Here is a 12,455-nt window from a genome sequence, read left to right on the forward strand (position 1 = left end):
CAAAACTAAAGTTTCTTTTTGCTTCTTCCAAAAACATAAATTATCAAATAACATTTATAACTTGAAAAAGAATCCTAGAATATTTTCATGAATAATAATTAGAAGAGTAATGTTCACATAGGAAGGGTGCCTTTTCTCTGCTGTGTGCATAGGACCCTGGGACCCTGGGATTTACTTATGAGCCAGTCATATGGAACTTGGTCAACTCCTCCAAAATGCTCCCAGTGCTCACAGGGGCTGCCTTGGTGTTTGGAAGGAGGTGGTGCCAAAGCAGTTGGTTTGCTGGATTTTGACTTTCTTTTTTTAAAGTGGTATTCGCAAATACTACCCCGAGGGCAATGGTTAATGGATTTAACCTTTGGGTCATGGGGGTCAGGGAGCAGCACTCATGGAAGCTGTCTGTGTGTGTGTGTGTGGGGGGGGGCTGCTGACTGGCTCTGCCACTCACCTCTCAGGCCTTAGGAATACTGAAGATTCTCACCTACAATTGGTGGTGATGGTGGGAGTGGTCCTTAAAACTGCTTTATAGAAAATCATAGTGGAGGCCGGGCGCCGTGGCTCACGCCTGTAGTCCCAGCACTTTGGGAGGCCGAGGCGGGCGGATCACGAGATCAGGAGATCGAGACCATCCTGGCTAACATGGTGAAACCTCGTCTCCGCTAAAAATATAAAAAAATTAGCCGGGTGTGGTGGCTGACGCCTGTAGTTCCAGCTACTCGGGAGGCTGAGGCAGGAGAATGGCGTGAACCCAGGAGGCGGAGCTTGCAGTGAGCCAAGATCACGCCACTGCACTCCAACCTGGGTGACAGAGACTCTGTCTCAAAAAAAAAAAAAAAAAAAAAAAAATCTCAGCGGAACAGACCAGGAGGACCACTGATGGGCCAAGGTGAACCTGGACTCAAAGTTCTACAGCAAAGGCTGTCCACAACACTACTTACTACTCACGAGAGCTTCTAGTTGGCATCCTTAAACCAGAGGGCAGTTGTACTGGGGGTAAGGCACTGCTAGGGTTCTCTGTAGGACACACATGAGATGTTAAGGAATCTAGCTATGGGCAATACACAGATGAGAAATAGGTGGCTACAATCAGTCAGGTGAGAGGTAGCACAGTGTAGGGACAGCAGGCTTTGAAATTTAACAGACCTGGGTTCAACTCCTAGTTTTGCCACACTGTTTTTCTGGGTGGTATTGGGCAAGTTCTTTCTCTAATACTCTCCATCTATAATTGGGTCTGAACACTTACCATACCATCCAGGACTGCTGTGAGCATTCAGTGAAATAGCATGTCTGATAAGAAGAAGGCACTCGATCAAGGAAGGGCAGCCACAGAAGCCTTCGTGCCATGGTTAGTGGAACTCAGAGGGAAGGGTTCTGTATGTCCCAGTTGTTTGGGCCTTATAATAATAATAAAATTCATTTTAGCACTATCTCTCTTTGGAGTACTTCTTATCTTCTTTTCAATTCTGGTATATCCTAAGAAAAGATTACAAACAATTCTAAAATGGAAACTTCACTCCACTTCAGTACAGCAGATTTCCTTGGGCTCCTGGCTGGGCTGGCAGAGGGGAGTCTGTGGGCGTGGAGAGTAAGTTGGTGGAAACGAGCACTCAGCAGGGGCCAGGCTGGGGCAGTTGTGCCGATGCTGGAAAGAGGAGAAGTGGAGGAAGCCATGCTAGGTAAGGTTTATGCCCTTTCTTCTCTTGCCTTTTCCAAGCCATAGCAGTATTAATTTTGGTTGCTCTATTGATATTTCAAAATGTTAGTCTTCCCTTCCCCTTGTGTTTTTATTGTCAGAGGGATCCACCTGGTTCACCTTTGCTTCTGCAGAGACTCAACACTGCCCTTTTGTTTTCAAACATAAAGCTACCCTCAATGGATTTCCAAGGTGAATCCTGCAGCTGCATCCATCCCAGACACTGGGGCCTTGAGTGCCTGTGGAGTACACCTGCAGATGCTGGGCCTCGCCATGACCACCGGAGGCTAAGTGGTTAGCACACCAAGTCCTCACCGCCAGGGGGCCACAGAGACGCCCAGTGCTGACAGCAGGTGGGAGCCTCTTCAGGCAGCATCCACCAGCAACCTCTGCCCTGCTGGAGAGTGCAAGGCTTTGAGCCCACCTGCCTAGGGACCGCCCGCCTGCTGGGGACGGGTCAGGCTGCAGAGGGCCACTAGGCTTTTGGGAATTGAGCTTCTGGGAGCCCCAGGCCTTAGTCTCACTGTAGCCCAGTTCTGGTATTTTCAAACTTTTCTCCAGCAGAGATAATGCTAATAATCCCACAGCTGCAGCATTGTTCAGGGCACTAGAAGAATTGGGACTTTCTCTCCAAATAACAATGAGTATTTCTTCTGAGCCTTTGTGATAAGAAATGAGAAAGAAGATCATTCCTAGAGGCAGAAGCAGAAAACCGTCTCAACAATAGGCAGAAACTTTTCATTATGCATTATTAGTCTTTCAAATGAGCATTTCTGCCAGCCCATTCTAGGTTTAAAATAAAGTGGCTTTTAAGTCTCAGATTATTATGGCCACATCTTGTTTTAGGAAGGAAATATCTGATTTGGGGCAGCTGACCGACCAGCTCTTCTATGCTTTTGTCCCTGCTCCCAGCTGGCAACCTGCTCTCTTGAAGTGCATTGTGATGCTGCGTTTTGCCACAGGCTGTCTTTTGTGGGTGGGTGTGATAGGGGAATCCCTATGACAAGCAACCCCCACCCCTCCAAGGGAAAAAGCCAAGGTGTTTCTATGGAATGTGGTTTTACAGTGAGTTTTTCTGGTATCCTTTGAACAATGCATATATTTCTTCTGTGAAACAGTTACAAAGTTAGAATTGCAGGACTCCAGAGATAAATTTCAGTAATTCCCTCTTCCTTTTATTAACTAAAAAATAAACAAAACTTAAATCTCGTGAGAGCAGCATTTAATACACAGAGAAGATAAAAGAAGCAGGAATTACCCATATTCTGCAAGGTTTAGTAAAAAAAAAAAATCAACACTTATTTACAGAAAGTGTGTTTGAGTGGAGTTCTGGCTGTTCTGAATGAGCAGAACCTACAAAGATGTGAAGGAGGTGTCTGGACCTGTGGAGACGCTGAGCCTTGTGGTTGAGTGGGCAGGCTCTGGATTATTTCGCACTCAGCAACCCATTTCCCCAGGTGCCCCTGGGCAAGCCATGGATCCTTTCCATGCCTCGTAGGAAAAATGGGGATAACAGTAGTAGCCCCTTTATCATGGGGTTACTATGGATGCAAAACAAACCACAGGTCCCCAGGGCCAGGCCCTTAGGGACCTTTGGTTACTCTTGTTATATCAAGGGGCCCTGAGGTTGCACCTGTACCAGTATGTAGAAGAGATGTTGATATCTGCACACATTTTTAACAGTTGGGGGGAGCAACCTTTTAGTCTCATTTCTCTTTTCCTCTCTTTTCCTCACTTCGGCCTGTCAATCTGTTTCTTCTTTCTCCTATTTCCTACCCACTGCCCCGCCCCCATCTTGGCACTTCACTTTCCTGCTCTCTCAGAGCTGAAGCCTCAGTGGGAGGTGCCTGGTCCCAGAGAAAGGGGCCCCTTCTGGGCAGCCTTGCAAGGCAGTCTCAGGGTCTGCCCCTCTCTCTCCAGTTGCTTCCATGCTGAGCACAGCCACTGACCTGGTGCAGCCTGGTCCTCGGGCTCTCCCTTTCTTGCTCGATGTAGTACATCTGCTGTATGCTGTTCCTCCTGTGCTTAATGATAAGCATGTCAAAACCTAAGTCCCCTCACTTCCTGGAATTAGGTAGTCAGCTTCCCTCTCCCAAATCCACCGTTCTCCAAGCTCAGAATTCTCTCCCTCCTCTTTGGTCTAATCTCCCTTCCATCTCTCACTTTGCAGACTTGGCCCAAATCCTTAACTCCGTGTGCATCTTAGGCAGCCTCCCTAGCCTCTGCCCTCGGCAACCCTGCCTTGCCCCCACCCCATTCCTGTCCTTTCACAAACAGCAGAAATTGTATCACTGTCTCACTTGGAACAGTGTCAAATCTCTCCTTCTAACAAAAGCGTCATTCCTGTCATTTATCCTGAGAAAGAAAATCACATCCACAGAAAAGAAAGTCATTTCAGCTGTAGCTCATTGGCAAAGACCCTCATGCCCCTTGAATCATATAGAACGTCCTCATCCCCCACTTCACACCTGCCCAACTCAGAAGCTTCCTACCTACCATTCCATAGTTTTGGCCAGATCTTCATTCTCTACATTCCCTATTCTCTCCCAAAATGGCTAACAAAGTTTTGTTCTAGCTCAAATAGGCCACTTGGGAAGAGGCAAAAAGATTAGATTCAGTTGTGTCTTCCAGTGATGACCTTGATTCACACCTTTTTCTTCTTTTTTTAAAATAATGATTTGAGTTAATCAAACAATTAAGGGCTTACCCTATAGAGCCCCTAATATTCTCTTAATTTTGGAGAGGTCTAATTTGCTTTGTCCAGTTGAGGGGGGTGTGTGTGCGCATGTGTGTGTACCTGATGTTTCAGTATGCTTTCCCTTTGTACTCAAACTCTCCCTCATAGCAACATGAAGAATGATGATTACTTTTTGTTGTGCTTAATAAGCTGCTCTCCACTCAATGAATATTGTTACTTGACTCCCATTACAACTCTGGGGGAATCTGGATTCACAGAGGAATAGAACCTTCTTACCAAATTTGGAGTGTGATAGTAATTTTACTTTTGAAGCACCCGCTTCCCAGAGGAATTGCCAGTGATGGATGCCACTGTCAGGAACCCAGATGCGCACGCTCATACATCAGCCGGGAAATCACATAAACAGCTCTCCCAGCAGGCCAGGGCTGACACACCCATTACTCCCCTATGGAAAGAGATGTGTCAAAAAACTCAAGGCAGCAGCAAGAAAGAGGCAGAGAAGAAGGAGTTGGGAGAGGATGGGTTTTTGTAGGTCCACCCAGTTTTTTCCTTCCTCATCTTCCTCTGAGGGCAGCAGCAGCAGCAGGCCAAGGTTTGGGTTTGCGGTTATAATGCTGTGTGACAGGATCATGGGGAGTTGTCTGGAAACATTTCTCCTGGGAGTGTGCTGTCAGCTCATTTTCATAGTGCACATGAAGGGAAACATTCTGCTCTATACACATGCCTTTATCCTTATATAGGTACAGGTGATGTCTACATTTTCCTTTGGGATGGATGTGGCCTACCTAGGCTAAGATCACGCTATGATATTTAGTCTCTTTGGAGAGCACGTCTATGTTGATTCCAGCAGGATGGGGCAGCAGGGGCTGGTTGCTAAGATGTCTGAAAACAGAGGATACTACTGGAGTGGAGGAGTGGAAGCAGCCCAGTGGGCCCACTGGTAGCTGTGAGTGTGGGGATAGCTTATCGGTAGCGGCAGGCCAAAGCATTGACATTCTTGACCACATAAAAGCCCATGGTGACTGGAGGGATGACCAATGTCCGACCGGCCCGAAGGGGGCGGGGCTTCAATTCTGGGAGGGTCCCGTCGTCCACCATCACTAAGGGCTGGCCATTCAGTTGCACTGACCTACAGTGAGGAAAAACAGTATGGGACTCATTATTGCATTATAAGGGAGCCACTGCAACAAAGCCTAGCCCCAGATGGCCTGGCAGTGTCTGATACACACACACAGCTAAGACTTACTGGCACTGGCTATGCCCTGGATTCTGACCTAGGTGCTTTACTTTAGTAACTCATTCAAACATCCCAACAACCCCCCACTCCCCCGAGGTAAGTAACTATTAATATCATTATCCCCATTTTATCTAGAGTGGCTAGATGACTTGTCCCAAGTCACACAGCTTGGAGGTCCAGGGTTTGAACCCAGGTAGTCTACCTCCAGAGACACATTTAGACAAGTGAAAAGTCTGTGATGCAGAAGCTAGAATGTTTCATTCCTATTTTTTTAAAAATCACAATATCAGCTCAGTTTGACTTTTCCACCTAAAGAGTTTTTACCTGTGGAACGATACGTGGGCTTAAGATGGCTTCAGAAATCTATATAACTCATATCTCATTAATTTACTTGACAGATTAGATAATTGACATTACCTTGCTTGTCTAGGGTTATATGGAAGGGAGACAGAGACATAGGTAACACCTCTACTTTTTCTAATTTAAGAATGAGTTTTGGCTGGGTGCAGTGGCTCATGCCTGTAATCTCAGCACTTTGGGAGGCTGAAGAGGGAGGATCGCTTGAGTCCAGGAGTTTGAGACCAGCCTGAGCAACATAGCGAGACCCCATTTCTACAAACAATATAAAAGCAAAATTAGCCTGGCATGGTGGCTACTCAGGAGTTTGAAGTGGGAGGATCACTTGAGCCTGGGAGGTTGAGGCTGCAGTCAGCCAAGATTACACCACTGTACTCCATCCTGGGTGACAGAGAAACTCTGTCCCCCCCCCAAAAAAAAAATGAGTTTTCATATTTAATATTAACAGATGTTTCCATTTAGCAAAACAGCAAAGTAGGTGATAAAGTAGGCATTTGTGATCACAATTCACCTATCTTGCTTTTATTCTTTCTGTATAGCCAGCCACTTTCACCCTGAGAAGGGGGACCACATACATAGCAAACTTAGAAAAGAGAAACAGCTCATCTTATGCTGGATAGAGGGAAATGCCACCTATCCTTGACCTATGGTACCAGAATCCAGATAATGTTCCAGCTGTTCCTGACAGCCATGCACCCAGGTGGAAGCTTAGTTTTATGGGTCAGTAGAAAAGGCCAGAAACGGGCCACCAGCTGGAAATAAGGTTGTGAGTCACCCTCAGAAAATCAACATTGCATAGTGATGACTGTTTCTGGGCCTTGCCCAACCTCCAGTGTGATAACATTGCCGTGATATCATCTGAGCTGTAAAGAGAATAGAATGTTATAAATTGATATAGAGGTCTTTGTTTAGTGTTCCTTCTGTGCTATGAATGATAGACAGGGTTAGAGAGAGATAATCAGACCCATGCCCAATAGAGCAGTGAATTCCCAGAGATAAATGTGTTATAAATTGCTCCCAATGGAGAGCTAGGCAGAGAAGAGATCCAGGCCTGGCCCCACATGGGTAAGTTTGGGCTAGGTCCAGATCTGATAGGCCAGAGGGAGAAGGCCCCCTCCCCTTGCTAGAATGACTGAGTGAATAAGTGAGCAGGAGGCTCCTATATGGAGAGCGAGGCCTGCCTCTGGAAGGCGTGGGGGTGGGACAATTGAGATCTGAAGGTCAGTGTTGACTGCATCAGATATGCAAGGAGCTTTTGCTTCCAAATATGAGAAGTGACCCTCTCTCGTGAAGACAGCCTACTTATTGGAGTGGAAGGCAGGGTGAGGAGAGTGGTTCAGTTACAAAAGAAGCCCAGATGGGTCTTCACAGTGTATTTTCATTATTTTGTTTCAGGTGCTATGAATATCTATCACCCAGACATAAGCACAGTCAAATACAAGTTCAATACCGATTAATCTTTCTAAGGCATACTCAAATTTATATCAGGTCTCTCCTCGAAAACCTTCAATGGTTTCTCCCATATACAGAATTAGGTGCAAACCTTTCTTCTGAAGAATTAGGTAATGCCCTTTTAGATTCAGATGATCCCACAGTATTGACATCTTTGGGTTCTGGGGAGTGGAAAACCACGTGTGATAAGAAACCTTTAAAAATCTATACTAATAAGGAGTAGTTGTCCTGGAACAGGCCCTATTCTGGTTTCTTTATTGGTTGGTTAAAAAGCTAAGAGTAGAACCAGGAAGCATGGTGAAGATTCTCTACCGAAATCTGTAATTCCAGGAACCAAGTCGCTAACTAGCTAGATGGCTTTGGCAAATCCCCTAACCTCACTACCCTGTAGCTTTTGCATCTGTAGGAACGTTATATAGGCACCAAATAAATCAAATAAGAAATATGAAAGTGCTTTGAAAGCATAATTAACCATATACTTAAGATATGGTGCTTTTGTTGTTGTTGTTCTTTTTATTTTTATTTATTTATTTTTTTGAGACGGAGTCTCGATCTGTTGCCCAGGCTGCAGTGCAGTGGTACATTCTTGGCTCACTGCAACCTCTGCCTCCTGGGTTCAAACGATTCTCCTGCCTCATCTTCCCGAGTAGCTGAGACTACAGGCATGTGCCACCACACCTGGCTAATTTTTGCATATTTAGTAGAGACGGGGTTTCACCATGTTGGCCAGGCTGGTCTCGAACTCCTGACCTCAAGTGATCCACCCGCCTTGGCCTCCCAAAATGCTGGGATTACAGGCATGAGCCACCGTGTCTGACCTGTTGTTGTTATTCTTTTTAATGTCACTGTGGACAGATGTACTTTTTGGTCCATATCATACCTGACTGCTCTGTGGTACTGACACTTTTCAAGTCTCCATTCTCAAAACCCTCTCTAGCCCCTTGGCTCCCATGATATTTCTCTCTGTTTTGCTCCATTTCTGGATAGTGTGTTTTTTTTTTTGTTTGTTTGTTTTGTTTTTTTTGTTTTTTGAGAGAGAGAGCCATTCCCCTCTGCCTGCTTCTCAGATGCCAGGGTTCCTAGTGTTTTGTCCCTGGACTCTTCTCTCCCCACATTCTGCACTCCTCCCAGGTTGCTGCTGCTCTCACCCTTGACTTCAGTCACTATCCACATGCCGATGCTCCCTAAGCCTGTATCTCTACCCTACATTCTTTCTATGAACTTCTGTATCTCCACTTGGCTGTCCACAGGAATTTCAAAGTCACTAGGTCCAAATTCAAAATCTTCTCCTCAAACTCTGTCCTTATCTCTGCTTTTTTTTTTTTTTTTTTAATCTTTGTGATGGTACCGCCATTTATCCAATTACTGTAGCCAGAAAGCTTGGAGTCTTCTGGGACTTCTCCCCCTATTCCCATGTGTAGGGTAGCCAAGTCAAAACAATTCGACCTTATAATGTTTTTCAAATCTGCTCCTTTTCCTCCATTCACTGCTATCTTTTTAGTTCAGAACTTGCCTCCTAACCTATCTCTATGCCACATTGCTGACAGTTATCTGTTGTCACTGTACTGCTTCAAACTTGCCAACACTCCGCTTCCCTTACACTTTATTGTGAACGATGACACCCAGCTCCAGCTACCTCTCCAGTCTCAGATCCTGCCAGTCCCCCCTCCAATGCTCACTGTGGATCGCAGACCTCTGGGAGTGGGCATTGGTAGGGGGTTGCCAATTATTGTAAGAATTTCATTAATATATGCATACACGAAGATGACGAATGAAAAAATAATGTCTTTCACAGAGATGAGGTAAATATTTCTCAATGAAAATGTAAGTAGATATTATTGGGATTGAAATACACAAATTCATTCAAAAGTATAGTAGGCTGGGTGTGGTGGCTCATGCCTGTAATCCAAACACTTTGGGAGGCTGAGGCAGAAGGATCACTTGAGTCCAGAAATTTGAGACCAGCCTGGGCAACATAGTGAGACCCCATCTCTACAAAAAAATAAACAAAATCAGATGGGTGTGGTAGCACATGCCTGTAGTCCCAACTACTTGGGAGGCTGAGGTGGGAGGATTGCTTGAGCCCAGGACATTGAGACTGCAGTAAGCTGAGACTGTGCCACTGCACACCAGTCTGGGTGACACAGCGAGACCCTGTCTCCAAAATAACAAAAAGGTAGAAAACATTTTTCAGGATGGGTGCGGTGGCTCACGCCTGTAATCCCAGCACTTTGGGAGGCCGAGGTGGGTAGATCACGAGGTCAGGAGTTTGAGACCAGCCAGACCAACATGGTGAAACCCTGTCTCTACTAAAAATACAAAAATTAGCTGGGTGTGGTGGTGCACACCTGTAATCCCAGCTACTCAGGAGGCTGATGCAGAAGAATTGCTTGAATCCGGGATGCAGAGGTTGCAGTGAGCCAGATTGCACCACTGTACTCCAGCCTGGGCGACAGTGCGAGACTCTTTCTCAAAAAAAAAAAAAAAAAAAAAGAAAGAAAATATTTTTCAAAAGTAAATGCTAGTCAGCAGTTTTGGGATTAAAACAAGTTCATTTAAAACTGTTCTTCAATTCCCAATAGATTTTTTTGGGGGGAGGGAGGTATCACGTACTTTTTAAGAAATAGATTTTGAAAGGACAGTTACTATAATGTGGAAGACCATGACATTTGTTGACATTTAAAAGGAACCCACATGCTTGAAGAGGCCAAGTCCCCGTGCCCTAGTGTGACCAAATTAAATGACTTGCAGTTTTGCTTCCGAGTCTTATCATTCTGTGTGGTGCTCCCTCCAGCTGTCCTCCTCTGCCAGACTAACTGCAATGGATCCTTGCAGAGTCTGTGTAGGTGTTGCCTCCTCTGGAGAACCTTCTCTGACCCCTAGGTTGGGTTTGGAGCCCCACTTCTGGACTCTCTTAGCACCCAAAGTTATTTCTAACTGTGGCCCTTATTGTAGTGAGTTACTTGTTTGATCCCTCACTGGGTTATGAATCCTCAGTGCCTAAAGAGGTGCTTGGCACAGAGTAGGGGCTAAATATTTTCTGAGCAAGTGAATGGGCTTTTGAGGCTCTTTTGCATTATTTCTGATCTTCCTGGATTGAGTTTCTCCAGTTCTAAAGAGGCTCCCTGGAGGTTTGCTGAGTGTGTTTACAGATTTCATTAATGCGCCAATTACTCTTGCTCTTGGTGGCTTGTGGAGATGCTAGGTAAGATCTGAATTATCACTGATTCTCTCAGTCACTCACTAGATACCTCATCCCAACCTGACATAAGACCATTGATCATTGCTAGTGTTTTCCATCCTTAAAAAAGATCTATGCGACCATCTCTTAGCTAAGTGAGCATAAGTTAATTTTGTGAATAAGGTTTTGTGAGACCTTGAGTCCTCATACATCCTTATCCACAAAGTTCCTTCATTATAAAGATGGGCCACGTGCTTTATCACTTCCATTCTATCCTTTCTGCTTATATTTTTCTTTTAATATTTATCTTGTTACTCAGCAAAGTCATATCATGCTAAATATAACAATAATCTTTCATTTATATACATTGAACAGCTTGTAAGTTTGTAAACATAATCACATTAATGATAAAATTCACCAATTATGCAGCACTATTTATGCAAAAGGCACTATGCTATGATTTATTTTGACTATCTCATTTAGTCCTTACAGTAATTGAGGCAGGTGTTAGCATTCCCGTATTACAGATGAGCAAATGAAAGTTTAGAGGGGTCTAAAACTCACCTAAGCCATACAGCCAATGAGTGGTAAAGCTGAGATTTGCACTGACGCCCTTAACCATAGCCCTATCTGGCCTCCCTTGTCACAAGTGATTGCTAAAGAGCCCCAGGAGATACATAGGCCAGTATTACTATTATTATAACTTTACTATGGGGACAAGGTTAGAGAGGTTAAGTGGCCTGGGCAAGGTCATGTGGCTAATAAGTGGCTAAGCTAGGTCTCAAATTCTGGCTTCCTAACCACCTCTTTCTACTGTTTCATCTTGTTTCTCCAATTCCAGCTGGCGTTCACCAGGATTGTGTTTCTTTCTTTGAAAACCGTCCTTATCATATTTTCATCATATTCTGAGACCTCCTAACTGGCCCATGACTTTTTAAATCAAATGCTGAATGATCCAGCCTAGGTTGAACTATTTCTCTTAATTCCCTAGCTTGCCTGAACTGCTGAGGGTATTTAAATTATCCAAATATTAGGACAACTGCATTTTATCACCATCTGTTTTTACAAAGTCTGAGTTACTTTCCAATCCCTAAACTTGTTTTATTAATTTTGAATGTTATTTAAAATAGGATTCAAAGTGTCAGTTTGGAGTCAAGCCCTCTGCTCCCCAGGTCTCCATGGGAGCCCCTTGGCCCGGTCACTCCCCCGCTACCCTCCGCCCACCTGTCTACAGTCTCTGGTCTTCATGTCTTATCACTGTTCTCGATAGCCATGGATATTTAAGCAAGGTTTCAACTGTTCTGAGGTGTCAGGGAAGTAAGTCTAATGAGCATGTCCTTTTTAAAGCTTGAAGATAATTTTCTGAACTACAGTCCGGCAAGGGAGGATCTTTAGTGGGGAATTATGTGTTTTATCAGGAGCAGCCTTGGGAGCTGGTGTGTAGTTCAGGCTGGCATAGCATATTTTGGGGCCTTGAGTGGGAGGTGAAGGGACTTAAAGAAAATTGGTTCTGGCCAGGCACGGTGGCTCACGCCTGTAATCCCAGCACTTTGGGAAGCCGAGGTGGGCGGATCACAAAGTCAGAAGTTCAAGACCAGCCTGGCCAACATGGTGAAACCCTGGCTCTACTAAAAATATAAAAATTAACCGGGCGTGGTGGTGGGCGCCTGTAATCCCAGCTACTCAGGAGGCTGAGGCAGGAGAATCGCTTGAACCCGGGAGGTGGAGGTTGCCGTGAGCCGAGATTGCACCACTGCACTCCAGCATAGGCGACAGAGTGAGACTCCGTCTCAAGAGAAAAAAAAAAAGAAAAGAAAATCGGTTTAGTCTCACCCAC

General features: G+C 45.0%; 1 protein-coding gene across 2 annotated transcripts in view; it reads right to left on the minus strand.

Moving 5' to 3' along the window:
- Window positions 1–2,842: 2,842 nt before the first annotated feature.
- The window catches only part of HPSE2 (heparanase 2 (inactive)), a 741,938-nt gene continuing 732,325 nt past the window's right edge, over window positions 2,843–12,455 (minus strand). Inside the window, exon 12 of one of the 2 annotated variants that reach the window (XM_054503558.1) lies at window positions 2,843–5,520. In XM_054503558.1, the coding sequence (XP_054359533.1) occupies window positions 5,355–5,520 (166 nt within the window). In that variant the 3' untranslated portion in view covers window positions 2,843–5,354. The remainder of the gene's footprint in view (window positions 5,521–12,455) is intronic. The other variant, XM_054503559.1, reaches the window with a different exon arrangement.

This window comes from Pongo pygmaeus, chromosome 8 (genome assembly GCF_028885625.2).
Source record: "Pongo pygmaeus isolate AG05252 chromosome 8, NHGRI_mPonPyg2-v2.0_pri, whole genome shotgun sequence".
In the NCBI taxonomy this organism is placed as follows: Eukaryota; Metazoa; Chordata; class Mammalia; order Primates; family Hominidae; genus Pongo; species Pongo pygmaeus.